This window comes from Aspergillus homomorphus (assembly GCF_003184865.1).
Source record: "Aspergillus homomorphus CBS 101889 unplaced genomic scaffold BO97scaffold_42, whole genome shotgun sequence".
In the NCBI taxonomy this organism is placed as follows: Eukaryota; Fungi; Ascomycota; class Eurotiomycetes; order Eurotiales; family Aspergillaceae; genus Aspergillus; species Aspergillus homomorphus.
The window spans coordinates 226,181-254,122 of NW_020291928.1; the positions used below are offsets into that span (position 1 = coordinate 226,181).

Below are 27,942 nucleotides of genomic sequence, written 5' to 3' on the forward strand. Positions count from 1 at the left end.
TGGCAATTGGGGAAAGCCAAGCCCGTTCGCAAGCAAGTTATAAGAAGAGCGGTGTTAGCATAGACCCGGTTTCTGTGCCCCAGGCTGCAGGCTGCAGGGTAGAGTCGAGACGTCGCGCAAGTCTAGACCCATTATTGGCTCCGCGCTGCGCTCTCGCAGGCGGGGCGGGGAGAGGCAAGACTTTAGTACTAGAACTTCCGGCCTGTCAGGTCAGAGCAGGCAGATATGCCGGAAAATGAATGGAGATGAACGGTTGTTGTGAAGGAGGGGTCCGCTGCGAGTGCTGCAATTGCTGCGAGTGCTGCCTGAGTGAAGCGATCATGAATAAAATGAGCGATGAACATCAATCCATGATCAAAATGATGATTACCTATCTAGGAAGGCAGGGCGACCCTAGCCCCGAGCCCTACACGGCTGTCAGGTGATCCTTATACGTACTGCAGGGCATGTAACATGGAACAGTGTTAACAGCTGTGTAATCAATTGTGTCAATTGTGTTAAACAAGATCATGGTAGTATTGCTTCCCCAGTCTCCAGGCTAGTTGGTATTACCACGGGTAGTACCACCCGTGGCTCTTTGTAGGGCTCAATAAGCTTGAGTCTATTGAGAACAACATCCGGATCTACGCAGATCCTGCTAGTATGGAGGCTCAGCATGTTTTGTCTTCAAGCGTGTAATCTATTATAGGAGAAAGCTAATGAAAAGAGAAATGAGACGAGCATCACGGTGACTGCCCAGTAGGCACTTACGAGATCATGAATTTGGCCGTCATATACTCCTTGATCAATACCCTCTGGGCACTGCCAACGATCTTTCGCTCAATTCTGCCTCATAGACATCTGGATATTGCCCAATTCGAAGTCTATTCACTGCCAGGTGCACCTTCTCTTCCTACCAGTTGGGCCGGCCGGATTCCGGTTCCTGATACTGAGCCTGGTAATTCGCTGTTCTTTTGGCACTTCCAGGCCGAAGACATCGCGCACGATGACAACCTGATCAGTCAGTCTCCCTGCGAACACCAGCAATTCTTCCAGCAGCGATAGCTAACGCAAGCCTTCTAGTCTGGTTCAATGGCGGACCTGGCTGTTCGTCTCTGATCGGACTGATGTCGGGCAATGGGCCTCTCTCCTTCGTTGAAAATTCGACAGAACTCGTTCGCAATCCTTACTCCTGGACTCGATTGGGACATGTTCTGTATATCGACCAGCCCGTCGGCACGGGACTTTCCACTGCGAGTGAACCGTACCCACTGTCAGACAATGAAGGAGTGACTTCGTATCTATATGCGTGGCTACAGTCCTTCTTCGCCCATTTCCCGCACCTCAGGTCCAAGCAGATCCACCTGATGGGCGAGTCCTACGCTGGGATCTACATCCCGTATATCGCGGCAACCATCATGCGCCACCAGGCTTCATTCCCTCTCAACCTGCGCTCGATGTCCCTGGGCGACGCGACCTTTGGCAATGCCATCGCCATGTCCAGCATCCCCACGGTAGCATACTTGCGCTCCAAACAGTCGCTACTTCAAACACCCCCAGACATCGTCAAAGCCTTCATCAAAGCCGACTCCATCTGCGGATTCGACCAGATTATACAAAGCGCAGCAGAATTCCCTCCCAAGGGACCAATCCCCATCCCCGACGATGCAGACGACGATAACGACGTACCAGAGCAAACATGTAGCGGTGACACAGAAGCAGCAGCCGCAATGCAACAACCACCCCTAACGACCCCCGAAGAGATCCTCTCCTCCATCCTGAACTCTACCACCTGCGACGGATCCTGCGCCATCTTCTCCACAGCATCAAGATACCTCTCCTCCTCGTCCCGATGCTTCGACATCTACGACCTAACAAACAACTGCACAGCGATCGACCCCCTGCCCCTACTATCTTCATATTTCAGCCGACCCGACGTCCAGGTCGCACTGAACCTGCTCACACCAGCTTCACCCCATACCCATGCTCCTTCATCACAATCTCAATCTCCCCCTCTGCCATCCCCGGCAAACAGCCCCAATTCCAATCGGCCCACCGCGAAGCAACAGCAGGAGGAGAACAAACCCCAACAGCCACCATCCCCCCGGCCCCCAAACCCCTCCATCACCAGCAACCAAGCAAAACCCTACCACCCCTGCAACGACACCCTCCGCACCCTAATCCTCAAAGACGGCCAACTACCCGCACCGCCCGCCGAGCAAATTCTACCAGACCTCATCACAACGCATAATCTCGCCCTCCACATCTACGCCGGCGACAGCGACTTCCTCCTGAACCACTACGGCATCGAGCTGGTCCTGCAGAACATGACCTGGCGAGGCGCGCAGGGATTTTCGCGGTCCTTCGCGCGGAACTATTTCTACACTGACGACGCCGCGCCCCCGCGTAACCGCTCTTGCGCTGCGGAACCACCGTCTGGTCGAACCAGTAAAAAATGCGACGAGCTGCCAACCACGGAAGCACCAGCAGGAGCAGGAGCAGCAGGCCTTTGGACTTCCTCGCGAGGTGTCACATACCATCTCTTCTGGGACGCGGGCCATGCGGTGTTTGCTAAGAAGCCGCGGGAGATGTTTGCTTTCGTGCGGGATGTTGTTTTGGGGTCTGGTGATTGGGATTCAGAGTAGAATAGAACAAGACAGCATGCATAGACCGACAATCGGATCGAATTGCGCGGCCGGATGGGGTGCCCAGGGGGGAGAGTCTCATTTTCCTTGCAACTGAACTGAACTGTACTGAGCTTCTTTTCCCAGTTGTCGATCGTCTTTGTACAGATGTCTGTAAGTCTGTAACTTTTGTGCGTGGATATATCATCTCTGCGTCCTGCACCCAGGCACGAAATTTGGGGGGAGAGGTCCAAGAGGGGAACCTGCATCATGCATGCAATGCAGTAGGGGCGAGGTGTTGGGAAGAATCGTTGCAGGGAAAGAAAAAAACAAAGAGGAACCCTCACGGTTAGGGGCGTTATTGGTTTTTAAAGTTTGCGAGGGTGATTATCGCGCCTAAGCTTCCGAGCATAAACATTGAATCTGTGGAGTAAGATTCGTCGTGATGCTAGGAACCAGAAGACTTGCTTTTCTTCCTGCACAGGAAATCGTCCGGAGAAATCTGGATTGGCTATTGTATATCCCTCTATCAGCGAAAATAACAGGTTTCAAGTAAAACACTTAACATGATGATTTCATTTCGCCTTGATCTTCATAATGCATGGGTCAGAAAGTAAAAAAAGAAAAACAAGGATAGAGAACGCTATGCAAAGTCCTTCCCAGTGGAACTTGACGCTGGAAAGCCGTACGCCGCCTGTTTTCGAGTCCTGATTCGATGTCCTCCTTTATCCCGGTGTACCTGGAGAACAAACAATAACATAAAACACGCGACACAGATGAGAAGAACAAGGATGCCTGGAACAACGCGCAAATCATGCAGAGGTAAACATGTGATGGTGCATACAATCATCAATATCGTTCTTGCGGATCAAGCCACGAACACGATATTTTGGCGAAATGGAGACCATTCGGCAGGTTTCCACTGTCCCGAACGGTTTAAGAGCCGGTGAAGAATGGTGACAATAGAGTTAAGTTCAACGACGAGCGAAGAAAGGTGCTTGATTTGGCATCGAGAGTAAAGAGTCGGCCCTCTGGAAGACATCCCCTTCGAAGAATTTATCGCTGTACGCACTTGCAGGGGTGGAGGGTACGGTCGCCTGCGCAGCGGGACCGAGGGCAGCACTAAGGGGCGTTGCAGGAAGGTGAACCGATGGAGACAAATTAGGGCCGTGATGGAAAGTATTGGTGGATAACGAGGTTTGATGCTGTGAGTGCTGAGACTGTAATGGAGGTCCATAAATAATGGCGTGCGGGTTGCCTGGATTCATGTCCGCAAGAAAAGACCAAGGTGAAGCATCGATCATTCGTCCAGCTTCTCTACTCGATCTCTGAATAGGACGAAGCATGTTGACAATGTCGTTAGGGAGGATCTTCATATTTCGGACCTCTTTCATGTCAATGACAAGGTCTACAAAAGACTGCAGGAATGCTTTGCACGTGTGCCAGAAATCACGCGAGTTCCGCATTCCACCACCGGGCTCCTTCACCTTCATGTTGGAAAGCCTGGAGCCCAGCCCCTCGGAGACATCAAGACACACTTGACAACGGTGGATGAGATTTTTCCAGAGCATGACAATACCTTCTGATTTCCGCGTATGCTCCGCTATTTCGAGACATCGCACCAGTTGGGAGAAGGCCACAGGCAGGCCCTGGAGGGCAGCATTGCAAGCCGAGTTGAGCTGGCAGAAAATCTTCTCGAAGATACGCTCTTCTTCAATCTCATCCAGGCCAGTCATTGGGTTAATTCGGGGTATGACGGAGCTGGGAATTGCTGGGAACGACTCGCCTGAACGAGGGGTTGCCAGCGAGGACGGTACAGAGGTGTTGATGTGGTTGGACCGGCTACTGGACCGACTCCTTGCGGCAAAGCAGAACGGCGTCGAAGCAAACCCGGGTGAGCTGACTGCGGACTGGTACTGCGATGCCGCCTGGAAAGGCCCATTCATTGTGATCTGAGGATGCTGGATCGTTGTATCACTCCGGTACCGACGAGTCGAGAAAGACTGCTCCCTTCCCCTTGTTGGTGTCACGGTTGGCCCCAGAAACCGGTCCGGACCGGCGGACTCTTTGATTTCTGGTACGGGCAACTTCGCGGGAGGGCCCGGGGGTCTCTGGCCATTCTGAATCGGGACCCCCAGATGTGCACACGCATTACGCAGCTCAACCATGCTTCCAAAAATCATCAATATCAGTGAGCGCACATAACACGACTCGCCATTTGTGACGATTTTATCGATGCTGTTTCGTAGCTGCGTTCCGACGTGTGTGTAGGCGATAATGCACGTCTCACATTCCCGCTTCACAGCCTCGTTGGCCAACCGCGCCACGTCTGCTTCCTCAGATTGAGAATGCTCGGCGTTCTCTATCGCCTCATTGAGTCGATCAACATGGGTGGAAGCATTATAAAAAACGATCTCAAGACTGTTTCGGCGGGCGTCCTCACGCTTAATGACGTTGATCAAAGAAGTGACGTTGGATTGAATCTGGAAGAGAGCAAATAAAATGCATTTGGCGCTTGCGATTATGGGTTCCGCTGTCACTTTCTCGGCTTTTTGTTCCGGTAGACTCGACATTCGATTCACAAAGCCGTCCTTCAAGCGCCTGCGTTCCCTTGGGCTACTGGGACTGGAGGAATTGCTGTTGCATAGGGCGCCAGACGGTCGGGTACGAAGGATAGAACCGTAGCTTAGTCCTCGCAAATGACTGTTTCGATAGGGACGCGTCTCGTCGAGCGTGCCAAGATCCGTGTTTTTCCGAATCACCCCCATCCGCTTGTTGCGCGCTGCGAGAGAGGCTTGGATGATGCCTTCGCTATTACTTCGATTGCGCTCATTGTATCCTGCAAAAGGCTTGGCCCCAGGACGTTGAAGTATAGCACCGTGGAATGCAGGATTGTGTCCGGAAGCGATACGATAGTGAGACTTCATTGGTATTGGTGGTGGTCGACCTAGCGAGGGTGACTTGGGGTCGGAGGCACCGTCTCCGGTACTGGGAATTACGGGAAAGCGACTGCTCATTCCACGTTTGAGAGGTTTAGGGGTATCCAGCATGACCTCGCTGAAAGCCCTGAGATATTAGTTTCGTTGCTACCAATAGACAAGAGGTGACATACCTGGGGTCATATTTCTCAATTTCTAGGGGCGCAACAGGCTGTTTCGTTTTCAGGAATCTTTTTAGTTCTGCAGTTACTGCGACCTCCTTCTCATTGTCAGTCAGGCTCGAGGGGGCGAACTCTGTCTCTGAGCTTTCCAGAAGCCGTCGCAGGGGGTACCGCAAGGGGTTACCAGCAACTTTAAGAATCTGGAGCTTGTTCATGTCGGAGATCCCAAGCGGTAAGTCTTCGAGACGATTCTGCATTACCGATAGAACCCGAAGTGAGGATAACTTTTTGATCTCCTCCGGGAGATGGCTGATCTTATTACGACTGATGTCCAGAATTTCGAGGAGCGGCAGCTTGTAGATCTGACGTTTTATGTTAGCCTCCGCAGCAATAATCCGTCAGCCTTGGGCTGGAACGCACTCCTTTGGGGAATTCACGAAAGCTATTCGCGCGGATATTGAGGTATCGTAGATGGCGGCACTCTGCAAATCGGTAGGGAATGTGAACCAGCTGGTTGTTCGATAGAGAAAGTCTTGAACTTATCAGCATCCCGGTTTATATTTTGAGGGCTATTTGAGCATCGAGTCTCTTGAGGTTGGGGGATAGCATACCGCTCAACTTCGTCCTTGATAGTATCCACGACTGACTCGGGGATTCGAGATATGTTGGAGTGGCCCAAGTCTATTGTCAGTTTCGGTTTGACCACATCAGTCACTGCCTCGCTTCCAGCAAGCGAGCGTTTGGTTTCTTGGATTCCATTCTCGACCGCCCGGCGGGCAAGCTCTATTGTCTCCTCCGTTGTCAACAAGCGGGGTCCTGGTGGTGGATGTTTGCTTGTACTGCCACTGCCGTCACCTGTGGTCCCGTTCACAAGTGTTACCTCATCCTCACTTTTGGCTGAAGCATCGACCCTGGAGGCAGGTACCAATGAAGCAGGCACCAGGGAGGCCGGCACCAAGGAGGCCGGTAGACTCTGTTCCAGAGACTGTCTGTCATCCTCGTCATCATCCGCATCGCCACGGTAGGCGAAGGGCATCCTGATGGTATCCTCCGGGCGCACCATTGTTGAGAGCATGTTGAAGAGATGTACGGAACAAGCAGGTCTATGCGAGCGGCCTGACGCTGACTATTTCGGTGACTTATTGTTTGGAATTCCAACAAGCATTCAGATAGCCAAAATGTCTCCGGGGTGTGTGCTGTTGCCGGAACAAAGCATGATCGATAGGTGATCGAACTCAGTGACGTGTCGTAGAGAGAAAGGATAACATGAGGATATAAAGGAGGCGACCGTGTGTGAGGTTGGCGTGAGGCGCGCAGCCAGGCCCGGGCGGCACTCGTTAGGCTTCAAGTGGACGAGGACTTGCTCAAGTCCAACAAAGGCGGAAGCCAGGAAGAAAACTGAAAGTGCTTATGCTGCTAATTTACGCGACTCGAAATTCGAATCCAGCGACTTATAAGCCAGTACAGAATTCGAAAATGGCGGTAGATGGTTGGAGAGATCAACGAGCGAAGTCAAGGAAGGATGGAGTGACGAGGGAGACTAATGAAACGCGGAGAAAAAGGTTGCAGCTGTCAGAACAAAGCCACCGCAGAATCGACTGAGTAACAGAAGTAGTGGGGGAAGAAGACGAATGTAGGAAACGGATAAAGAGTAAAAGAGGGAATCGAGTAGGATTGAAGGAGAGGAGATGGCCAGCAGTCAGGTAGGTTTGTTCAGTGAAGTTCCAATGAATGAACTTGGGGGGCGGTTAGTAGTGAGTCCAGTTGATGGGAAGTGGAAGAAAGACCGGGCGATAACTTAACTCCTGGTGGTGGAAAGCCCGATAAGTGCGCCCCGGTGATTGGTCCTTGGAGGGAGAAAGTGCCCGGAAAGCCACACCTGAAACACTGAGACACTGCTATTGTTTGATCTTGCCCGGGCATGGAACTTGGGTTCGTTCCAAGTACTTACCAGATAAATAGCAATGGTAGAAATGAGAAATTGATATTCCGGCGAAACAGAAAAAAGCCAAACAGTACTATCACAATAGATACAGAGATATCAATACTCCCCGTAGTGTACATAAACCATCCGATTATCAAATCCACACACGTCGTACCATCTAATCCACTCCTTCAGTCCCCCCATGACCAACATACCTCTACAAGCTCTCCTCCTCAGCCGAAAGTACGACAGGTTCAGCTTCTTCCGGGCCCAAGTCTTCATTGCCATCCGCCGCGGACATATTGCTGCGCTGCTTGTTTTCCACCACATGGACGCCCGCCGAGGCCCAGGCCTTCCAGCGCTCAAATACCTGGTCCTCGATCTGCATACCAATCTCTTGACGTGTAGGTCCAAAGACAGCGCCAGTAGCCTCGGCTTCTTCTACCGCAACTCGTCGTTCGATATCTTCGCGCAGGCGGAGTTGATAGAATTCGCGACGTGCAATATCGTAGGAGACGCTCTCCGTCATATCAGGGACATTGTTTAGTAGCCAGAGTTGGCGCTGAACAACACTATCCACGCAAGAAGAATCACGTTAGCATAACATTCGGAGGGAGGAGCTGGAGCAGCCGGCGCATGACTGTACGGATCCTCCGAATTCGGATAGCAAGGTGTTACAACGTACCTCTCACCATCCAGCCTCTTTCCACGCTGCTGGAGCTTGGACCAGTTGTAGCGACGGAAATCCTGGCCCGATTTTTCAACGAGGATTCGGGGTCTGGCCAACTCCCAAGGATGGTCCTTGAAGAATTTCGTACGTAGCCGATCCTCCTCGAACTTCATCTCAGTGGGCAGGAACATGCGGCTTGCTTTCTTTGACTTTATGGGCTTTTCTCTGACCGTGAAGACGGTCTGCGGTTGTGACTTGCCAGGGACGGACTTCACACGCTGGCGGACCAATTGATGCTGGTGGGCTTGGTTTCGGACGAGGGCTTGGGCGGGAGGAATATCGGCGATAACATCGGCCCAGGGAGGAAGCTTCTCGCGCATAAACGTAGCCTTCTCTAGAAGAGCTTTCTCGCGCACGCGAAGCGCTGTGAAATTGTATTTACCCATTATGCAATCGGAGGGCGGCGGTGTCGGCGGCAGCGGAGCAGGAGGCCGTGCAGTATCTTTTCGGTGGATGGATAGAAAAGCGGAAGGTCGTCAGTGAAATACGACAGACCTGATCAGGAACCAATTGAAGCTAGCTTGGATAGAGTGAATTGTTATTTTTTTGGATTCTGGTCCTCCGTGAGGCCTGGAGGAGGGTCCAACTTAATGAACCAGGGCTGTACTCGAAGGCCGAAGAGGTTGCAATTCAATGGGTTCCAAGTCGGCGGGAAGGAAAAGAGCGACTGCCACTGATTGCCAATGCGCGTCTCCGATTGGTTGAAACCCGGCTCCGCCCTGGAGCAGAAAGACAGAGACTGGCTGTGAGAGTTGCAGAGCCCGTAATAATAATTTGAACGCGGAGCTCCTCCATCTCTTCCATTCCAAATCCAAGTTCCTGATCCTGAATAAACTGCAGGTGCTATATCATCTATTTTGTTTCTTGGAACGGAAATCCCTCTCCTCTCCTCTCCTCTCCTCTCCCTCTTCCCCTCCTCTCTCCTCTCTTCTTTCCTACACCTCGATTATCTGCCCGCCCTCCCCTGTCGCAATCCATACACCCGCCGTCTGAATATCCCAGAATTCCTTGCTCGAGACTTCCTCGGGACATGCATGGCTAATCCAATGCCACGATGTCTGTCATCTCATGCCTCCTTCCACTAGGTCCCCGAACTCGCCCGATCTGCGGCCTCTCTCGCAGCGATTGGATACGTGCAAGTCCCCCCATTACCACCCTTCCATGTCGAATCCCGACTCGTTCTCCTACAATGCCTCCGTTAGACGGCTTACTTGCAGACGTCCGCGCCCCAATGCAGCGTCTATAGCCGACGTGTTCGTCGGTTCCTTGGTGATGGCCGGTTACTGCCGCGAGCACTCGCCTCGTAGCAGAACATTCTCGACAGTGCCTTCCAACTCGACCGGAGGTAAAGTGGTCAGCTGGCAGGACCGGCGTTCGAGACAGACCAAGAGAATGCCCTCGACGCGCCATCTTGATCGTTTGGGCTCATCTGCCGAATGTTTGCCTCGCCCAAGAACACAACGGATGTTCAACTCGGGCGTCGCATTGAGGATGAAGGAAGACAACGAAGAGGGCTATGCTTGGGTGAATGGCCCATTGGAGAGCTCTGGCTCGCGAACACTCAGACCAACTTTTACCGGGTACCGGAACTTTGCTGCGCACGGGGAGTTCAGTGGAGTGTCACGGGAAGAACACGAAATCAAGTCTGCCGCAGACAAAACATCAGAAGAGAACTTGGCAGAACAGCCTGCGCACAGCGACTTAATTGAGAATAAAACTTTGGGCCAGTTACGGGACCAAAAAAGAGAGCCAAAAAAGTATGGCTACCGAGGGAAGACCTCACCTGCAAAGGCATTATATAACTCTGTCTCACGGTTCTATAAAACATTGTTCGACGAATCACTCGATTGGGAGCAAGCAGCAGAAATGGCCATGCGAGATCGAACTATGGTGAACTCGTCCCCCGTGCGACCTTTGCCGACCAATGCAGCTACCTCGCGCGATGCCGTGGAGTACGATACTGTGACGAGACTGCGGGATGCTTTGTGGGATGAGGGAAAATCAAACCAATATGTCTTTAGACTCTACAGAGATCTCCCTTCACCGGGAGTCGCCTACCTCTCGAAAGCTTGCCGAGGTGCTCTGCTACGCCGATTCGCAACCCCTGAGAACCGTCGCTGGGTCGAAGCGCGACGATTCATTGCGCTGCTGGATGACATGGTTGATGCCAAGCTCTCCGTGTCTCGCGCTTTATGGACGTCCGCTATACATCTTGCAGGTCGGGCATCAGGCCGAGTATTTAAGCGAGACCTAGCAAGGTCTATCGGTCTTTGGCAGAAAATGGAGCACTGGGGTGGAGTCAAAGCAGACGGTGTTGTATTTACCATCCTCTTTGACATAGCCATCAAAGCCAGTCAGTTCACCGTCGCTGATCAATTAATCGCGGAAATGGAAGAGCGAGGTCTCCAATTCGGACGCACCGGCAAAGTGTCCAATATTTATCGTTATGGCCAACAACAAAATGTCAATGGCATCCGGCAAGCGTTCAATGACTTCATATCAAGCGGCGAGATTGTGGATACTGCCGTCTTGAACTGTCTAATGGCCTCGTTTATCAGTGCAGGGGATGTGGAAGCTGCCGAGGCCATCTATGCGCAGATGCTGAAGAACCAGGCTGCGGCCCCCAATACCCGCGCGATTCGTGGCAATTTGACCACCAGCTTCGTACGCTACCGGACAAGATCTAGAAAACTGAATCGCCTCCTAGAGGTCTCTGCGCCTCTCAAAGATCATCTGCCGGATCACTATCGCACTCTCCAGGAAGCGTTCGCTCTCACTCCAGACACGCGGACATTCCGCATTCTTCTGTCCTTGTACGCCCATAAGATAGGCGACATCGAAGCCTTGATGTCTATCATCTCAGACATGGAGAAGCTTTTCCCGGTGCCACCGCGCGGGTTAATCTACATATTTCTTTTCGAGGGATTTGCCCTTCACGGGCGGCGACGAGAGGGCTGGACTGCAGACAAGTTGCGAGTTGCATGGAGGACGTACTTGCGAGCTCTGTACGAATCCAAAGCGCGAGTCGAACAAGAATACAATCCTCGACTAGGAAAGAAACCCCCCACATGGGAGAATCCTTTGCATGGATCGTACGTTCCACTCGCACAGCCCTTGGTCCGACACGCGTCAACTGGTTTGTACACCCGGCTACCACTGCAAGAAACGCCCAACGATGCGCAAGGGCCCGCCACTCAAGAGGGCATACACGTGGAGACCGGGGGTGTTGTCGCACCTGGCGAGGTATCCAGCAAGCGAACACGCGACGAGCCCCTCGATACCGATGCGTCGGACGAGCAGCTCGAGCGTCATATCGAGAACGGGGTATTCCTTGGTCGTCGCATGATCGTGGTCATCCTCCGCGCGTTCGGGCGTTGCTGTGGACCCCAGGAGGTTATGGAAGCATGGCTTCATATGGAACGCCTCTGGCAACCCGGGAAGCGCAGGGCGCAGGACGTCATAGCTATTAAGGAGGAACTGGAGAAGCAGATGAAGAGGGTCCGGTGGAATCATAGCGTTCCGTGATCATCTTTCGGTGTGGCCAATTTGGGTGCGTGTAAATTATATAGACCTGATATAGATAGATATACCCTCAGGCGGAGACTGATGGCGAACATAGCGATGGATTTCAACATTGTGTGTTCCTGTTCTGTACAGCATTTCTACGAATCGTTCGGATTATCAATTTTCCTTTTCTTTTGACAACAGCATCTAATGAAAATGTTCGGAATGAACCTGTTTCCCTGCTAGAACTCAGTAATTCTATCCACTGCACTTCTTGTGTCTTTACTATTCTGGGCAATAGTTATAGCCGGTCACGTGATATCGCGTTCACATTCGGTCCTCGGAGCGCGTCGCGCTTCCGTGAGATCTCACCATCTCCGATTCCCCGTTTGCAACCCATTTGAAATGCCGTGAATATGATCAGCGGAGGTCTGCAGCGCCGTAACGTGGACCTGGACTTCTATCTGCGCCGAATTTTCCAGAAGAACTCTTTCCGGTGCGTAATCGGCCTGTAGGCGCCCGCCATGCTCTGGCTTCCGATGGCAGATTTGCTGATATCAGACGAACAGGCCACTGCAACGGGATGTGATCACGGCCGCGGTTGAGGGTCACGATGTATTCTTACAGGCTAATACCTCGTTCGGAAAGAGCTTGTGCTTCCAGCTCCCGGCCGTAATCAGTCATGGAGGTTGATCCAAACCATTTCTTTTCACTATCACGATCACTATAAGCAAAGCTACCGCTTCCGTGATGGGTGACAACACTAGCTGACTGGTTTCACCTTCCCTTTAACAGTGACTGTTGTAATTTGTCCACTGCTGGCGCTTATGGTAAGTCGCGACGATTTCCCTCCCGACAGCACGAGCCCTTTACTTAGAATGTGTGCTAGATGGACCAGGTCAAGGCACTACAAGCCATCGGAGTCGCGGTAGCCACAATCAACTCGCAGACCCCGATATCCGAGAGACGAGCCATCCTGGAGGATCTTCTGTCCGGCCATCCCAGGACCCGGCTCCTGTACGTGACCCCGGAGCTCTGCCAGACGGAGACCTTCCGGCGGAACCTGCAGACCATCCACTCTCAGGGGGAGCTGATCCGGATTGCGATCGACGAAGCCCACTGTATCAGCGAATGGGGCCATGACTTCAGGCCAGCCTACAAGGAGCTGGGTTGGTTCCGGCGTGCTCTGACCAACCCGCCCGTCCCGATCAGTGCGCTGACAGCGACAGCCACCCCGCGTGTCCGCGCAGACATCATCAAGCTCCTGGGCTTAGATCCCCTCCGGCTGAGGAGCTTCAACACCCCCTCCGCCCGACCAAACATCCACTACGAGGTCCGATATCTGGACGACTTTGCAAGCGATCCCACCGAGCCTGAAGAGTTCCAAATAAGAGACTTCGTGGCCTGGCTCCGGTCCGTGCAGACCCGCAGGGAGGCGCGACTGGGCGCCGAGGACGCCGCGAAGCTACCCCCCGTCTCCGGAATCATCTATGTGCCCCTCAGAGCCATCTCGGAGAAGCTCGCCAGCGCCCTCTCACGAGTCTGGGAGGGCCGCATCCACGCCGTAGCATACCACGCAGGCCTCTCACCAGAGGAGCGAACCCGCATCCAAACCGAATGGACATCCACCAAACCCACACCCCAATCACGCAACATCAACACCAACCACCACAATAAAGCCGAGACCCCTCCAACCCAACCAGCCTTCTACATCATCGTCGCAACCACCGCCTTCGGCATGGGAATCGACAGCCCGCACGTCCGCTTCGTCATCCACTGGAGCCCACCGCGCAGCTTCGAAGGCTTCGTGCAAGAATCCGGACGCGCTGGGCGCGACGGCCGCGCTGCCGCCTCGATCGTATATTACAACACGCAGGAACGAGACCGCATCCTCGACCGCCTACAACGCGACGTCGAGAACGCCCGCAACCGCAGCGGCGGCGGCAGCAACAACCACAGCAACAACCATACCGGCAGCAGCAACCGCAACAACGCAACAGTCCAAAACCAATTCGCGCGACTAGCCAGCTTTCAGAAGGTAATCGGCTACTGCGAAACCGCGACACGGTGTAGACACGAGATGATCAAGGAGTTCTTCGGCGACCTTGAGCTCGAGAGGATGGGTTCGCAGGCCGCGACATCGACGCAGGTGAACGCCGCTTCGCCCTGCGATTTTGCATGTGACTTCTGTAAAGAGGGGTCGCAGGGGGTTGCGAAGCGGAAGGCGAGGATGGCGCCGGAGAGTCACGCTGAGGACTTTGTCGATATGCATGTCCCCTGGTACATGCAGAAGATGTTTCCCGAGATGTTTCCGGGGTATCGGGATTTTGGCGATCTTTGAATTGTAACTGCACCGTAGCAGTTCGATTGATTATCGGGGACGTCCTCCTGGCTTGATGGCTGTCTTGTCCACCCTACTTCAGCTGTTCTATGGAACATTGTACAAACACGACTTTTTGCTATGAATCTGGTCATTCTTGTCATGACTGTCCACCCGCTCATCAATTATGAGTCGCTCCTCATGCTCTCATCATTGCGTCTCATGTACCGATTAAGCAAAGCAAATCAGGATGGACAATGAGTCTACTGCAACCTTTGACCCCGGAATCTCAGGAATTATTCAGGACACATGTCGTGCAGGCCTACAGCTCCATGCTATCGAGAATCAATATGTCTAGGACGAAAGCTATAGTTGTTGAAAAAAAACAATATAAAAATAAGCTTTTAGTAAATCGACAAGAATAATTCGCATCAGATACCCCTCTCTGGGACCCCTTTTGTGGGGACTCTACAAACGTTTAGCAGCAAGACCGACCCGTAGTAATAGTAGCATGCGCTAGGTAGGTAAGTAAAATAAAAAAAGAGATGATACTACAAATACTAGCCAAGCGATCAGTCAGTCGGTTAGAAGCCAAGTATTGACTTAGTCCCGGAGCGGATAGGTTGAATAGATAGTTAGCTAGATGTAGCTTCTTCACTGCAGCTTTGCAGGTGTTGATAATCAACGTCTGGAGGGCCGAGAGTTAATAAATTGGGAATATCTCCTTTATCGCCCTGGATAATGTTAGAGAGCGCGTGGCTAGAACATTACAGTCCTGGGGGAGGTGGGACCTAGAAGGGTAAATCCAACGATCAGTATGTTTGATGGATTAGATCTCAACTTGACCGGAAGAGAACACTTACGGCACTGTAGCTGCCACCTGGGGGTGGAGGAGGCGGAGGAGAACCAGAGCCCGGTGGTGGGGGAGGAGGGGCCTCGCTGGCAGGAGGAGGCGGCGGAGGAGCAGGGCTCTGGGACTGCTGTTGTTGCTGCTGCTGAGCGGCGACCTGCTGGTAGTACTGGTAGTAGGCGACATAATTTTGGTACCCACCGTAGGCGGCGTACGGATCCGATCCATAGTACTGAGCATACTGGGCGCTGTAGTCCGCCGCGGTGGGCGTGCCAGAGCCAGAGGCTCCTAGAGCACCCTGTGCGGATGGACTCGCAGACGCAGACGGGGAGTTATGGCTGGTATTATCCCGGCTGTGATGGTGATTTCCATATCCACCACCGTAGCCTCCGCCACTGCCGCCGCCGCCACCACCACCACCGCCACCACCATAGTGATACCGGTCACCGCCACGTTGACCATAGCCGCCGTAACCATGCTGGGGCGGGTTCTCCTTGAAGCGCTGATATTGCTCACGAACATTGCCGAGGAGGTCCTCACACAGCTCTTTGGCGCTCTGAACATCGGCGGGGTCGGGGCCACTATAGTCCGGTTAGGTGTGATGAAGGGACTGAAGGAGACTGCTGCTACTCACGCAACGTGCAAAAACATCGGCTCATCGCTTTCTCTGCCGGTGCTCGGCTCCATGAAGCCCGACCCACGGCCCTTTATCTGGACCTTGCAGCGAGTCTTCGACTGGATGTGCTTGACGTATGCGCCACCCTGGCCGACGACCTGGGCCCGGAGGTTGAACCCTGGGATAGGCTCAAGATCAACCGGAATACGTTCCTCGGGCCATTTGCGCTATACATCATCAGCTTAAGAGCATTTGAGGAGTTGCGGCTTGATCACATACGCGGCCAAATTCATCGCGCTCCACTTGCTCCGGTTCTCGTCGGCGGAATCGTCGCTCGTCGACCAAGTTAGGGAGCTCCTTCTGCATGAGCTCATCAATCAGAGCAACCGCCTTTTCGAGGCCTTCCTTGTTCGTACTCGTAACGTGGAGATAAAGAGGCGGGTTCTATGGTACACACAGAGTTTGTCAGCTCGACGGTCGAACAAGCGCTAATTGAGAACGAGGGCAAAACATACCGCGGCCGTGGCCATGCTCTTATCAGGGTAGTAGTTTCCTCGGGTAGTGACATCTTGAAAAAAGAATCAATGAGCTTCCTTCATGAGCAAATAACAGTTGTTAGAGTTATGAGATGGAGGCGTACCGGCGCCAGTTTCTTCCTTGATCTAGATGTCACGCAGCGGAGGTCAGCAGATGCAAATGAGGGAAAGTGGGATGCTGTGCATGAGTTCGTTTGACTTTGGGTAAGCTTTAGTCACAACCACACAAGAAGAGGAACAGGGGAATTCAAAGGGAAGGAAACGTAGGGCCGCCGACCAGCGAACAAGATGCCTGGAAGATCAGCAAGTGCAATAGGAGTAATTACCATCTTCTGAGTAGAGCCTTTGGTCAGCGTGTAGCGGTTGCGCAAATCATTAATTTCAATGTCCTTGATGTAGTCTCCATCCGCGACATAGATTTCGGCGTTCAGCTTGCCTGAAGCGTCAACGTCCGCCGGCGAGCCGGACTTGGGCATAGGGCTTCCAGACTATGTAGCGTCGGTAGTTAGCATAATGGTTCATTTGTTGTCGGCTTGCGACCCTCGGAGTCTGCAGGGTTCCGTACCGAGCGGATTGGGGGAACGTCGACATGCTGAATTCCTTTCTTGGCTTGTAACTGGGCGTTGATCTTAGCCGCAGCGGCAGCTGTATCAAACCATGTCAGCACTGTCCGATTCCACCGCCACACATTGTAAAGACATACCAGCTGCTGCAGCAGGATCGGATTTCTTTGCGGGGTCTGCGCTGGGGCTGCGAGGCTCTCGACTGAGGGGACTGCGGGCTCTGGTAGATTCCGTTTGTCGCGACGACGGAGACCGAGAGCGACGATCGAAGCGCGACGGGCGTCGCGAATCAGGCTCGGTCTGGTCGAAGCGAGAACGTTTTGGGCGGTGTTCGTCCATGATCAAAAAATGGCCCGGAAGTGAGGATAAGCAGATATGAAAGGTATCTGTGAAGGAGCGCGGCGAATGCAAAGAGAAGGGAGCGTCGGAAGTAACGAGAAGACAGCGAGGAGAAGGCTAAAATAGGGTCCCAAAGCAAGCAAGGTTAGGTCTTGGTTGCGAAGGACTTTCCCGGGCAGAGGCGGTGGAGTTGCAGAGAGGCGATCAGTTGGTAGGTTAGAGAGGACGCTAAGGTGGTGGGTGCCTTAGTCCGTAAGGTTAGTGTCGAGAAGTAAGTGTAAGTGTAACAACTGGGACTGCCTCTGGAGGTCTTGGCAGCCAAGAATCGGGCCAGGATAATCAACTGTATACAAGTGAAAGGGTTAAACAGAGTGATATCAACGGTGAGCAATCAATGACGATGAAGCAAAGCCACGATCCCCAGCAACTGACAAGGAGAAGAAGAAATGAAACGATTCCGGAAAGATGCATCGAATGGTAAAACCCAAATCACGTGATAAGAGTCTGGGCCGACAGCAGACTAACCCCAATATGGTAAAGCTCACTGAGAGCGACCGGCGAACGGAGGACTGAGTCAGCAACCCCGAGGTCGGAAGGCGGCCCCGACAAATAAAATGCCCATCGATGACTGCGAAACTTAATTCACGATCCCCCGGTTTGCATCCTCGCCCATAAGCCCTCCCCCCTCAGCCTGCCTTTTTTACCGTCTTGCAGGGCCCCTTCCCCCCTGATCACGGCAAATATGGCATTCCGGCGCCCCGTGATGCTGTCTGCGACAGCGTCATCGACGGCCTTCCTGGCTGTGACCAGCAGGACCTCGACCTCGCGCCTGGCCGCTACTGTTCCGCGATTCAGCAACGTCTCCTCCCTCTCCTCCTCGGCGCGAGCCTCCAGCAGCTCGACCTCCGCACTCGCCTACAAGGCGCTGCACCGCCGCTCGCCACTCCCGCTGCCCGTGTCCGACACCTCGCCGCAATGGGACGCGCCGACGGCGGTGTCGTCTATCCTGTACGAGACGCCGACGACGCCGACGAACCCGCCCAAGCGCCACATCCTGAACTGTCTGGTGCAGAACGAGCCGGGAGTGCTGTCGCGCGTGTCGGGAATTCTGGCCGCCCGCGGCTTTAACATCGACAGTCTGGTGGTGTGTAACACCGAGGTGGAGGATCTGTCCCGCATGACCATCGTGCTGCAGGGTCAGGACGGAGTCGTCGAGCAGGCCCGCCGCCAGCTGGATGACCTGGTCCCCGTTTGGGCCGTTTTGGATTACACCGACTCGGCGCTGGTGCAGCGCGAGCTCCTCCTCGCCAAGGTCAGCATCCTGGGCCCCGAGTTCTTCGAGGAGCTGCTCCAGCACCACCGCGAGATCACCACCCCCGGCGAGCAGTCCGGTGCCTCCCAGAAGAACATCGCCAAGACTGAGTTCCACCCTCGCAACCTGCCCCAGAGTCAGGCTCTCCGCCACAAGCACGAGCATCTCGATGCCATCACCCGCTTGACTCATCAGTTCGGCGGCAAGGTCCTCGATATCAGCACCAACAACTGCATTGTCGAAGTGTAAGTTTCCCCCATATGATGTGTCTTTGTTCCGGGGAGAGTTGCCGAATAACAAAAACTAATACGCAATGTCGACAACAGCTCCGCTAAGCCTTCCCGTATCGACTCCTTCATGAAGCTTATCGCTCCCTTCGGTGTGCTCGAATCCACCCGTACCGGTCTGATGGCCCTGCCCCGTTCTCCTCTCTTTGAGCCTACCGAGGAGCTGGAGAAGGACGCTGCCGACGTTGTCGATGCTAGCACCCTTCCCCCTGGTTAAACTTTCCTCCCCACCTCAAAATATCCAACGTCGAATATCCTGCAATGAGAACCAGTCTGTATTTTTTTTTCTTCTTTTTATTTTCAAGCAAGACTCCATCCCTGTAAATTTGTCAAAACACTTGAGCTAGGAATCTATTTCGGATAATACGTCATTGAAGCTTCTGAGTTTGTTTTAGCCCTTGTCGAGCTATGAGTCATGTACTAAGTCTAATCAATTATTCTTGGGCGACCAAGACAAGGTGCCACTTTCTTCGAGTATAGCCTATCGTATGAAAAACTACCTTTACTCATGATATAGAGATTGTTGAGTCACGAAGCGCCAGTAACTTCTTCGTGCTGCAAATTGAATACCATTCAGTATAGAGACCATACAGAACTTCTATGCCTGCGGGAAACCCCTGAGTCCCAAAACTCCACTAGTCCCAACGATTTTGATTCAGTGAGTCACAGCATGACCGACTCAAAGCTTTACCTTGGCTTTAATGCCCTTGCCATGATACATCACCCATTCTCTATAATGCTGGATCTGCACGCCAACTTTCGCTACGGTGTCCAACTCGAGAGAGCCGCCAAGGGCTCGTTTCAGCGCATCGTAGCCAATCCCGCCTAGGTTCAGATCCACCGGCAACCGCGGGGTTACAGACAGGCCCGGTGGCACTGGAAAGGGAATCCGGTAATCAATCGTGCCAACTTCGGCCTCTTCGCTCTCTGCCTGGTAAAAGGCCTGGGCATCTACCGAAGTGATCTCGATGGTGGTATTGGGGAACGGCGAAGAGAGGGTGAACTCGGCTGTCGATGACCACAGGTGCATCTAGCAGCACTCAACCGTATTAGTCAACTCAACCAAGAGGATGTATATCCATGCAAGACTGAACACGCACACCACGGGTTACATGGCATCAGATTGCATTGTGCTCATAGAGAAGGGCAGTGTCCATGAAAGTAGATAATACCGTAGCGTCCTGTATGAATCCCATTGACCCTTTGCCTGCATCGGGTTGATGTCCCGGGGCCTGAGGTACTGGCACATGAGGGATCTGCACCTCCAGGCCGAGTCGAGAAAGGGCCCGTCCCAGTCCGGGTAGTGCTGGGATGGTCTTCTCGTGTGTTCGTACGGTAACGGTAGTGTTAGACCCTGCGGTAGTACTAGTCAGGTACCAACATGGCCGCGGCGTGGTCAAATCAGCTTACCCGAGATATACTGTGACAGAAGGTCCCGGCCAGCGCTGGCGCCAGATGGCCCATCGAGGCCGAGAGGGCTCCATAAAAGGTCCACGCGGAGACCGCTGTTCATGCCGGGGGCGATCTTGGCGTTTCTTGCCGTCAGGTGGGCTACTCTTGAGCCATTGAAGAGCATTACAAAATCTATCAAGGGTACTGAAGCAGCATACGGCGTAGGATTTGTGACATTGACGCTCGCTTCCACAAGAAGTGACGAAGCACTCGTATCGCTTAACTTGAGCGACTCAATCTGGGGCTTGAATTGATCGAGTGAGCCACCGTACGGGGCTATATAAGAGTCAGCTGGATGGTAGCCTTGTATTGCGGAGCGGCTAAGCGACTAACGCTTGACGATAACCTCCCCTTCTGCTGGAATTTCACGGATAGTCAAGATTCCGAGTCCTGTGGAGACTTCCGCGTCTACGTTCGCTGCCACGACCAGCTTGACAGATTTACCAGAGAAGATTAGATCTTGCAGAAGATCCGTAAGGACATCGTCATCGGTCACTTCCAAAGGAGCGTTCTTGATGGCGAAATCGACCAGTAACGCCGAGGTGCCATCAACATCTTCTAGCAAAGTCGAGTTGGCTGGTTGCCACTTCATAAGATCTAGAATCCCAACTTTGTGGCCGAGATAGAAAACATCGGCATTGGCCCGGACCCGGGGCACATCTAATTCGAGGCCGACCTCCTTCGGCAGCCCTACCAGGACCTTCACCAGCGCAGAGACTGTTGGGCGGGATTCAGGCGAGTCCGGCTCTGCCAGAGGGTCGGGCAAGCTGAAGTGCACGTCCGTCATAGTAAAATTCCGGACAAGGTTGTCCACGGCGTGGCCAGTAAACTGAAATGGTACCGTCACGCTCTTGAGCACGTCCACCATCCAGTCCGGAGTATCGAACGAAGGGGCGTCGGCTCCACGAACGTAAACCGTCATTCCAAGACCATGGACGTAGTTTCGGACTAAAAGGTCAAGCGGAGAGTTCTTCTTCCCAGGACAAGCTTTCGTCAAATCGTCCGGGAGACCTTCAATAAGGGCGCTAACGTCAATCTGGGTTGGTTGGCCAGGAATGACTGGGAACCCCTCAGTCATAGCAGCGGCAACTGCAATGAATGGGTCGCCCGGTGAGCAGTTCGGCACCAATACTACAAAGCCGAGAGGAGGGATACTAAGAGAAAAGGGCGATTCAACCAAAGCAGCAATAGACGCATCCACAGCCATTGCACCTTCATCCCCAGGGGTGTCTGCATCGTGGAAATTGAAATTGGTCACATTGACCGTGGGCAAAGGAGGGAAGTCGCCCTCTATTGACTCAGTCAGTTCGTTGTGTCTGATAACAGAGATCATCATGTAGGGTCTAATACGAACCTCTCAAGAGAACCGAGTCGGTGATCGTCTGTACGCCCAGGTCCAGCAAGCCCGACTTAAGATGCATTGTGGCTTTCCCATCCAGACGAACGCGCCCCAGTCTGCCATCTAACCAATCCATGGCCACTGAGCGAATGCCTTGAATATCACCCGCGGCCAAATTTGCAACAAAGTCGACATGGTTGATGTGGCCGTTCTGGATGTTGATGTTGAGGGAGGGCAGAGACGCCGTGCCCACCAGGACATTTCCGTACTCGGGTAAATATACCTCGACCTCGGATTCACCCGTCTCGACCTCTCTTCCAATCCAAGTGACAAACCGACCCAGATTCCGTACGGGTGTCTTCCTGATGCGCTGAGCATCGAGAATCAGGTTCCCTCGTATCCGAGCGCGGACCCCCGTGGCAGTGGTCGAGTCAATTGAGACATTGGTGGGCTGGAAGACTGTTGCATCCTTCACATACTCCTTCACAGCAGCCGGAGCAATGAAAACGAAGACTAAGATCGCAGCCACTGCAATGAGTGAGATGGCGGCACAGAGGATCGGCCATCGTATTCTGCCGCGGCGTTTCTTCAATGGAATGTCAGAAGAGCGAGGGCGTGACAGTTCGGAAGAACGTCGTCTGGGGTCGGTCCCGCCGTACCCCAGAAAATCGTCGTCATCCCGACGAACTAGTAGAGGAGCGGATTCATCGGACAATTCGTACGGTCGAGGCTCCTGATAAGTGAGAGAAGAAGTCTTTCCATCGTTAGGCAATGGAGACCGATGAGGAGAGACGGGTCTGGAATCGCCGTCTAGAAGAGGCCTGGCTGCCTCATCAGCCATGACGATAGCTGGTGAACAGCGAACGGGTAAAAACTAAGTAGCTCGGGGAGGTCCTGATAAGAGAACCGGGCCCAGATAGATAACGCCCAGCCAGAACAGGGAGGCGGCGTCTATTGCTACAGGATGCAGTAGACGCGGAACAAGAGGAATAGTAAGAAAGAGCGAGATACAAAGGAGTTGTACGATGATCTCCAAGGAGCCAAAGGGAAAGACAGCTTCAGCTTGGACGTACGTTGGGGGAGATGTTGAAGAGGAAGAATGAATGATGAATGGATGGACAAGCAATCCGACGGGCGGGATCGTCCCTCGCCAGGGCGGTGTGGCGCTCCTGCTGCTCACTCACCATCCTTCGTCACCATGATTAGTTAAACAACCTCTATAAGTAACTCCCTCGTGGCATGATACTGAACCTAATCCTCCTGGGGCATACACAGACTTGAAGGTGGCGTTTGCTCGTACAAGGTACAATACTCGAGGATCCAAGTGACTAGGTCAGGAGCGGCAAGCGAAGCGCATGAAGCAATTGATGTGGTACTGGCGAGATATATAGGATCGGTCATTGCATGTCCACAACCGCACCATTTGGTAGCATAAGATAGCCTGATATATACATAGAAGCTGTAACCTGGTTTAGACCCTGTCAGTATGGGTAGTAAGTTGACTTTCCACTTCCGATTCCACTTTTGATTCAACCACCAGGACTCGGTAACTGGGCCAAGGTTGTATACCCCAACTCAATGAACACAGACTGGAGTCAAAGACTGAACCATGAACATAATTCGAGCCCCGAGAACTGACCTCGGTAAAATTGTAAGGATTGCTTGATCGACTGATCGACTGAATGAATGAATGAATGGAAGTGGTGCAGTGCAGTGGTGCGATTGTCATTCCATCCTTGCCCGCCCGCATTTTCACATGCGCGGGCCAAGGCTTCGAGCCGGTCTGCACATTTTCCAACATTGCCTCTTAAGGACGCGATTATCTTCTAGTCAGTTTAGTTTCCCCTCCCTTCGTCTCTCTTTCGATTCTCTCTCTCGCTTCCTTTTCTCCCCTTCCTCCCTCCCCACCGTGACTAACTACGTACTGGATCTTAGTCCCTCCCAGGTGATATCCGATCTAGTCGATCCAATCCTGCCAGATGGAGGTAAGCACTATCTGACTTAAACCCGAGAATATAGACTTTCCTTCCTCCCCTTCCGTCTTGCTTATCACCGCCATCACCAACACCCAGCAAACACAGGTCCCCCCGCAGCTCCCAACGCAGAGCGCGTTCCGGTCTCGACGGTCATACCCTTCGCTGCATCATGTCTCTCTCGCTCCATTGAATCCTCGGTTTCTCACCGACGACGATGAAGAGGCCTCGGACTACTTCAACCATCCCCACCAAGGGGGTCACCACGATAGCCCGGACCCGCCCACCGCAAGGTCTTATCTGGCTAGCTTCTCCGTGCCTGGCACTCCGGGGGTGCTTTCGCACTCGCATTCCCGCAGCGGGTCCCGTGCGCGACACCATTCTCGGAGCAAGAGTTCCAGTCGCCTCCACCACGCCAGCGACCCCAATCTGCAAGCCCAGAGTGCCAGCAACCCCCTCCACCATGACCAACAACTGCACGGCCAAACCCACCGTGCCACCCGCAGCACCAATCGTCCCCGTCACCCGCCGCAGCACCATCAGGACACAGAATGGATGCTCCGCGCCGGCATCGCCCTCGCCTCGTCGACTCGCGAGGAAAAAGGCCAGAGCTGGCTCGTGAAGCGACAGAGCTCGACGAGCCTGGTCTCCGACGAGCAGCACCTCAGCCTGGACTTCCTCAACCAGCATGACCACCATAACCCATGGTCCGCTGGAGGCAGTAGTCCCCGACATGGCCGTTCCGGACGGTCCACACCAGCCGCGGCGTACTCGCGATCCAGACGGGCCTCACGATCCCGCCCAAGCAGCCGGATGGCCAGCAGAGCAGACCTCGCCATGACTAGCATCGGCATGACGCCCACCACGACTTCGACCGCGACCTCCTCCCGCCGCGAGAGCAGGACAGTCGAGCCTCTCGCCAGCACCAGCACCAGCACCCAAAAGGTCGAACAGCAACAGCAACAGGACAAACACCGGCACCTGGTCCCCGACTTTGTCGACGAGCGCATCCGTGCCGAGATGGCCTCCCTCCAGCGCGACGAACTCGACGAGGACGAGGAGGACGATGACTTCGCCTCCTTCGCCTCCGACTACCCGTACGCCGACTCGGACTCCGAGTCCGACGAGCTCGACGAGCAAGAACTGCAACGTCTCACACGGGAACGCGGCTTCGGACTAGGCAGCTGGATCGACCGCATGGTCGAATGGACCCTCTTCGGCGTCGAAGACTGGCCACTTCCCTTTGGCGGCAGCAGCAACAGCAGTGACCTCGAACCCCGAACCGTGACCATCTCCGACCACCACTCCCAACGATCCGCTGACACCGTCAAGAACAACGCCAAGGATGACAACGAAGAAGACGACACCGCATCACCCGATGCAGCAGCCGCAGCCGCAGCCGCAGAAGACACAGACACAATCTCCATCGCTGAGTCGGAAACCCTCTCCGTATTAGACAAACCAGGCGACCAAGGCGGCTGGGGAGATGCAGGCTGGCTGTTCCGCGCTGTGAGACATGCACTATCCTGATTTTTTGCTTCTCAAAAAAAAAAAGAAATTCCCTAAACTCCCCCTAAAAGCAAACCTGGCACCGTTGTATGTATGCATGTATGCACACCTACCTGTTGGTGTGTGTGGATGTGTGGATGCGTGGATGTGTCTACCCGTTATACCCTCCGGGATCTCTGCCTTCCTTTACCACCTTCATTCCACCCCACCCATTCCCCCTTGTCCCTTGTTTTGCTTGCATCATAGGTTTGAATTCCGGGGTGGGCACGGGACACGTAGGTGCTTTGAGGCATTTGGTTCACGATCTCTCGTTGCTTTTCATTGGATGGCGGGTAGCGGATGGTGTACTCATAAATAATGGCCTAGCATGAGCCGTGAGGTGTCTCAGCATCTCTGTTGTATAGGGAGCAAGGGCTACGGGTTCAGCGTCGGTGGGTCCCAGCTAATCCTATACGTATTAATGACCCCATGAGGCTACGGAGGGTCGTTCCATCTTCTCGTGCCTGGATATTTACTGATTGAATGCATGATACAAAAAAGAGTCCCATTGGCCACTTTGGAGGGGTTGAGCTCCTGACTTGTTGTGTTGTACGTATCAGCTACCTTCCACTGCAGCCTCAGTCCTCACCTACGTTTGCTCCTGTGGAACAGCAGCCACCCAATTGGACCGGGTACACTAAGTCTAGCCTCTCCGTGCGCTTTGAACCTTCCCGCTTCGCTCCTAATGAGCTGTGCAAATCTCCACCACTGCTATAACGAATGCTCTTTGTTGCTTCTTGCTTTAATTTGACATGTAACTTTGGCCCGGAACAACCGGCAGAATGTGTAGAAAAAGCCTCCTTGCAAAAGCCCAATAAATAAGCCAGACACCGATAAAATGTGATTAGTGGAGGGGACAAATTGAGAAAAGGGGTATACAGGATTGTGAACGACAACACGATGTGGAAGGCGTTTGGTGGAAGTGCTTGGGTTCCGATGTGTCGTAGAGGAGAAAGAAAACGGATGCAGGAAAGGAAGGAGACAAGGGAATGTTGAACAGAAAGAGAGAGACAGAAGACCATGCCAGACTATATAATGCAAGACGGACATGGATGCATGGAATTTGTTGGACACAAAAGAAAAAAATTTGAACCCGGAGCCTGAAATCTGGCAATCTAGATCGAGGGCAGACGATGAAGGCGTCGGCTTCCAAAAATATGACACATTAAAGCAGAAGACGAAAAAAAGTTTGCTTGAACACTGCAAAACGCCAAGCTGACCCTCAACTCTAGTTTCATGCGATAAGGTATCGTGATCGTATCATACGTGGACATTGCACGGTCGAGGTTTGGACACTAGCTCTGAATCGGGAGGGCGGGTAAAGAGGTGTCGCGAGAATGGAGTTTTTAGGGTAGATCGGAGGGATAAGTCGACGGGAAGAGATGAGTATAGCAGTCAATTGTTGGCGGCGTTACCATGGCCCAACTTTGACGGGGGTGCCGAGCCCGTATGTGCCCGACAGGAGTTGTTCGCGGATGGATCCAAGGTCATTACCTCCTGGGCTTCCGTAGCCTTGGGCATCCGGTCTGTGCATCCACCCTAAGCTAGAACCAAGCTCGTTGACGGCTGCCTGCAGTTTACCGCCGGAGTTCTGGTTGTGTTTGGCCAACTTCTGATCCCAACCACCATACTGTAACTGGATTCCACCTCCACGTTTTGCAGCTTCCCGAATCACCAGAATCCAGGCCTTGCAGATCTCGTCGTACGCAGAGTCCCGCTCTAGATTGTTCTGGGGTGTGTGCCACCGGGGCAAGGCGTGGATTATGTCGGTCGCCTCATCTAGATAGCTCAAGGATACCGAGGCTTGTGTCTCATTTGGCGGGAGGAAATGTGGCGTGAAGTCGCTGAGAGCATCCAACAAATTCCCCAGAGGCTGCCGGACTCGGTTATAGGCGTAATCTGATTCGGAGCTGCCACCCAACGGGAACGAGGATTGAAGGTTGGACTGATAGTTCCGCAGCACCTGAAGGGCGGATGCTACACTGGGCCGAGGAGCGGTGTGAATGACCTCATCCATCAAAGCTGGATGACGCTCACACATGGACCGGAGGACGCCCCGGAGAGCATCGGTGTCCAAGGTTTCTAGCAAGCGGGGGAGAGAAAGCGGCCGTCCGCTGACATTTGGGCGAGCACGCTTGATATGGTGTCTATTGGGTGGAAGGGTTCGAGGGGTGAAGGCGGGAGAATTGGTGGGAGATGCGGACATTCGGCCATCATGATCGTTGCCATCATCATCGGCTTTCCGTTTCCGGTTGGGAGTGTGGCTTGGGGTAGACACTAGATGAAATAGATGAACAATTAGATTAGGGAACGGGACGGCTAGACAGGGGTCTGATAAGAAATTGGACTTACTTGGACGAGAAGGAGAGAGACGAGAGGGTTCGTAAAAGTGGTGAGGAGGTACAGGTGGTGTAGCCACCAGACTGTTCATGATGGCCACCGACCGCTTAAGGTTGCGTTGGGCGAGAAGGAAAAAGGAGAGGAAAGTCGTAGCTGATGAAGAAAACGAGGACGAAGGACGGGAGGAAAGTCGTCAGCTAGGAGCACGAGGAGATGCCTAGGAGAGAGGGGTGTTATGTGTTTATGGGGAGATAAAGGGGAGGGAGGAAAAAAAAAAGACGCAAGAAGCAAGGGAAAGAGGGTAAGGTGGAGTTGCAGGAAGAGGAGGAGAGGGAAGACTAAGAAGGAGAAAGAGAGGCGGTTCAGTTAATGACTGTTTTGCCTTCGTGGTGGGGAAAGAGAGAGAGACAGAGAGTGAGAGAAAGAAAGAGAGTGAGAGAGAGTGAGCCTGAGAGCCTGGAAACAGAGGCGGTGGAGACCAGGACGGGTTGCGGGAGGCAACACAGGCCTGAAATGCACTTTCTTTACTACTGAGTACTACTTGGTATATACTTCAACAAAGCTTCTCAATACCTCAGAGTCAAACCAGTCCCTCTCTCCTCTTTC

The 27,942-nt window shown here is 53.4% G+C and overlaps 10 protein-coding genes across 10 annotated transcripts; 5 read left to right on the top strand and 5 right to left on the bottom strand.

Moving 5' to 3' along the window:
• Nucleotides 1–756: 756 nt before the first annotated feature.
• Nucleotides 757–2,644, top strand: cp9 (putative serine carboxypeptidase; the record flags this gene model as incomplete). Its single annotated transcript, XM_025699291.1, has 3 exons — nucleotides 757–1,000; nucleotides 1,063–1,922; nucleotides 2,058–2,644. The coding sequence occupies 3 exons, from the start codon at nucleotides 757–759 to the stop codon at nucleotides 2,622–2,624; spliced, it is 1,671 nt and encodes a 556-aa protein (XP_025548165.1). The 3' UTR covers nucleotides 2,625–2,644.
• Nucleotides 2,645–3,565: 921 nt separating this feature from the next.
• BO97DRAFT_192060 (putative cell morphogenesis protein Sog2) lies at nucleotides 3,566–6,945 on the bottom strand. Its single transcript, XM_025690472.1, has 4 exons — nucleotides 6,315–6,945; nucleotides 6,124–6,235; nucleotides 5,716–6,065; nucleotides 3,566–5,660 (listed from the first exon to the last, which is right to left on the bottom strand). Exons 1-4 carry the CDS (start codon nucleotides 6,776–6,778, stop codon nucleotides 3,578–3,580), a joined length of 3,009 nt encoding a protein of 1,002 aa, XP_025548166.1. The 5' UTR covers nucleotides 6,779–6,945; the 3' UTR covers nucleotides 3,566–3,577.
• A 748-nt stretch (nucleotides 6,946–7,693) lies between these two features.
• On the bottom strand, nucleotides 7,694–8,971 carry rsm25 (mitochondrial 37S ribosomal protein mS23). Its single transcript, XM_025694128.1, has 2 exons — nucleotides 8,313–8,971; nucleotides 7,694–8,199 (listed from the first exon to the last, which is right to left on the bottom strand). Exons 1-2 carry the CDS (start codon nucleotides 8,741–8,743, stop codon nucleotides 7,845–7,847), a joined length of 786 nt encoding a protein of 261 aa, XP_025548167.1. The 5' UTR covers nucleotides 8,744–8,971; the 3' UTR covers nucleotides 7,694–7,844.
• A 197-nt stretch (nucleotides 8,972–9,168) lies between these two features.
• BO97DRAFT_397316 (pentatricopeptide repeat protein) lies at nucleotides 9,169–12,027 on the top strand. Its single transcript, XM_025694129.1, has one exon. It carries the CDS (start codon nucleotides 9,426–9,428, stop codon nucleotides 11,880–11,882), a length of 2,457 nt encoding a protein of 818 aa, XP_025548168.1. The 5' UTR covers nucleotides 9,169–9,425; the 3' UTR covers nucleotides 11,883–12,027.
• Nucleotides 12,028–12,248: 221 nt separating this feature from the next.
• On the top strand, nucleotides 12,249–14,524 carry BO97DRAFT_480324 (putative RecQ family helicase RecQ). Its single transcript, XM_025700742.1, has 4 exons — nucleotides 12,249–12,357; nucleotides 12,431–12,549; nucleotides 12,657–12,691; nucleotides 12,751–14,524. Exons 1-4 carry the CDS (start codon nucleotides 12,278–12,280, stop codon nucleotides 14,200–14,202), a joined length of 1,686 nt encoding a protein of 561 aa, XP_025548169.1. The 5' UTR covers nucleotides 12,249–12,277; the 3' UTR covers nucleotides 14,203–14,524.
• Nucleotides 14,525–14,597: 73 nt separating this feature from the next.
• Nucleotides 14,598–17,500, bottom strand: BO97DRAFT_408069 (KH domain-containing protein). The gene is made up of 9 exons (XM_025695770.1): nucleotides 16,887–17,500; nucleotides 16,749–16,828; nucleotides 16,510–16,671; nucleotides 16,288–16,309; nucleotides 16,163–16,215; nucleotides 15,927–16,091; nucleotides 15,666–15,874; nucleotides 15,045–15,612; nucleotides 14,598–14,972 (listed from the first exon to the last, which is right to left on the bottom strand). Exons 1-9 carry the CDS (start codon nucleotides 17,083–17,085, stop codon nucleotides 14,949–14,951), a joined length of 1,482 nt encoding a protein of 493 aa, XP_025548170.1. The 5' UTR covers nucleotides 17,086–17,500; the 3' UTR covers nucleotides 14,598–14,948.
• Nucleotides 17,501–17,747: 247 nt separating this feature from the next.
• Nucleotides 17,748–19,097, top strand: BO97DRAFT_480326 (acetolactate synthase regulatory subunit). Its single transcript, XM_025700743.1, has 2 exons — nucleotides 17,748–18,642; nucleotides 18,724–19,097. Exons 1-2 carry the CDS (start codon nucleotides 17,828–17,830, stop codon nucleotides 18,899–18,901), a joined length of 993 nt encoding a protein of 330 aa, XP_025548171.1. The 5' UTR covers nucleotides 17,748–17,827; the 3' UTR covers nucleotides 18,902–19,097.
• Nucleotides 19,098–19,208: 111 nt separating this feature from the next.
• Nucleotides 19,209–22,625, bottom strand: BO97DRAFT_445840 (uncharacterized protein). The gene is made up of 5 exons (XM_025698590.1): nucleotides 21,491–22,625; nucleotides 20,470–21,426; nucleotides 20,095–20,412; nucleotides 19,857–20,038; nucleotides 19,209–19,714 (listed from the first exon to the last, which is right to left on the bottom strand). The coding sequence occupies exons 1-5, from the start codon at nucleotides 22,314–22,316 to the stop codon at nucleotides 19,364–19,366; spliced, it is 2,634 nt and encodes an 877-aa protein (XP_025548172.1). The 5' UTR covers nucleotides 22,317–22,625; the 3' UTR covers nucleotides 19,209–19,363.
• A 48-nt stretch (nucleotides 22,626–22,673) lies between these two features.
• Nucleotides 22,674–24,978, top strand: BO97DRAFT_445841 (DUF3984 domain-containing protein; the record flags this gene model as incomplete). The annotated part of the gene is made up of 2 exons (XM_025698591.1): nucleotides 22,674–22,680; nucleotides 23,495–24,978. The coding sequence occupies 2 exons, from the start codon at nucleotides 22,674–22,676 to the stop codon at nucleotides 24,976–24,978; spliced, it is 1,491 nt and encodes a 496-aa protein (XP_025548173.1).
• Nucleotides 24,979–26,212: 1,234 nt separating this feature from the next.
• On the bottom strand, nucleotides 26,213–27,562 carry BO97DRAFT_192207 (cut8/STS1 family protein). The gene is made up of 2 exons (XM_025690473.1): nucleotides 27,349–27,562; nucleotides 26,213–27,273 (listed from the first exon to the last, which is right to left on the bottom strand). Exons 1-2 carry the CDS (start codon nucleotides 27,425–27,427, stop codon nucleotides 26,408–26,410), a joined length of 945 nt encoding a protein of 314 aa, XP_025548174.1. The 5' UTR covers nucleotides 27,428–27,562; the 3' UTR covers nucleotides 26,213–26,407.
• Nucleotides 27,563–27,942: the final 380 nt, after the last annotated feature.

What these genes read in the sequence shown, in the direction of transcription:
- BO97DRAFT_192060 (XM_025690472.1), bottom strand. Translation starts at nt 6,778, where the DNA reads ATGCTCTCAACAATGGTGCGCCCGGAGGATACCATCAGGATGCCCTTC. An exon ending in TTCGTGAATTCCCCAAAGGA is followed by an intron (nt 6,066 to 6,123) that starts GTGCGTTCCAGC and finishes ATAAAACGTCAG; the next exon opens with ATCTACAAGCTGCCGCTCCT. An exon ending in ATTGAGAAATATGACCCCAG is followed by an intron (nt 5,661 to 5,715) that starts GTATGTCACCTC and finishes CAGGGCTTTCAG; the next exon opens with CGAGGTCATGCTGGATACCC.
- rsm25 (XM_025694128.1), bottom strand. Translation starts at nt 8,743, where the DNA reads ATGGGTAAATACAATTTCACAGCGCTTCGCGTGCGCGAGAAAGCTCTT. An exon ending in AAGAGGCTGGATGGTGAGAG is followed by an intron (nt 8,200 to 8,312) that starts GTACGTTGTAAC and finishes TTGCGTGGATAG; the next exon opens with TGTTGTTCAGCGCCAACTCT.
- BO97DRAFT_397316 (XM_025694129.1), top strand. Translation starts at nt 9,426, where the DNA reads ATGCCTCCTTCCACTAGGTCCCCGAACTCGCCCGATCTGCGGCCTCTC.
- BO97DRAFT_480324 (XM_025700742.1), top strand. Translation starts at nt 12,278, where the DNA reads ATGATCAGCGGAGGTCTGCAGCGCCGTAACGTGGACCTGGACTTCTAT. An exon ending in GGCCGTAATCAGTCATGGAG is followed by an intron (nt 12,550 to 12,656) that starts GTTGATCCAAAC and finishes TCCCTTTAACAG; the next exon opens with TGACTGTTGTAATTTGTCCA. An exon ending in GTCCACTGCTGGCGCTTATG is followed by an intron (nt 12,692 to 12,750) that starts GTAAGTCGCGAC and finishes AATGTGTGCTAG; the next exon opens with ATGGACCAGGTCAAGGCACT.
- BO97DRAFT_408069 (XM_025695770.1), bottom strand. Translation starts at nt 17,085, where the DNA reads ATGGACGAACACCGCCCAAAACGTTCTCGCTTCGACCAGACCGAGCCT. An exon ending in CAAGGAAGAAACTGGCGCCG is followed by an intron (nt 16,216 to 16,287) that starts GTACGCCTCCAT and finishes TCTTTTTTCAAG; the next exon opens with ATGTCACTACCCGAGGAAAC. An exon ending in CAGGTGGCAGCTACAGTGCC is followed by an intron (nt 14,973 to 15,044) that starts GTAAGTGTTCTC and finishes TTACCCTTCTAG; the next exon opens with GTCCCACCTCCCCCAGGACT.
- BO97DRAFT_480326 (XM_025700743.1), top strand. Translation starts at nt 17,828, where the DNA reads ATGGCATTCCGGCGCCCCGTGATGCTGTCTGCGACAGCGTCATCGACG. An exon ending in AACAACTGCATTGTCGAAGT is followed by an intron (nt 18,643 to 18,723) that starts GTAAGTTTCCCC and finishes TGTCGACAACAG; the next exon opens with CTCCGCTAAGCCTTCCCGTA.
- BO97DRAFT_445840 (XM_025698590.1), bottom strand. Translation starts at nt 22,316, where the DNA reads ATGGCTGATGAGGCAGCCAGGCCTCTTCTAGACGGCGATTCCAGACCC. An exon ending in AGGGGAGGTTATCGTCAAGC is followed by an intron (nt 20,413 to 20,469) that starts GTTAGTCGCTTA and finishes ACTCTTATATAG; the next exon opens with CCCCGTACGGTGGCTCACTC. An exon ending in TCTGTCACAGTATATCTCGG is followed by an intron (nt 20,039 to 20,094) that starts GTAAGCTGATTT and finishes GTACTACCGCAG; the next exon opens with GGTCTAACACTACCGTTACC.
- BO97DRAFT_192207 (XM_025690473.1), bottom strand. Translation starts at nt 27,427, where the DNA reads ATGAACAGTCTGGTGGCTACACCACCTGTACCTCCTCACCACTTTTAC. An exon ending in TCTCTCTCCTTCTCGTCCAA is followed by an intron (nt 27,274 to 27,348) that starts GTAAGTCCAATT and finishes TATTTCATCTAG; the next exon opens with TGTCTACCCCAAGCCACACT.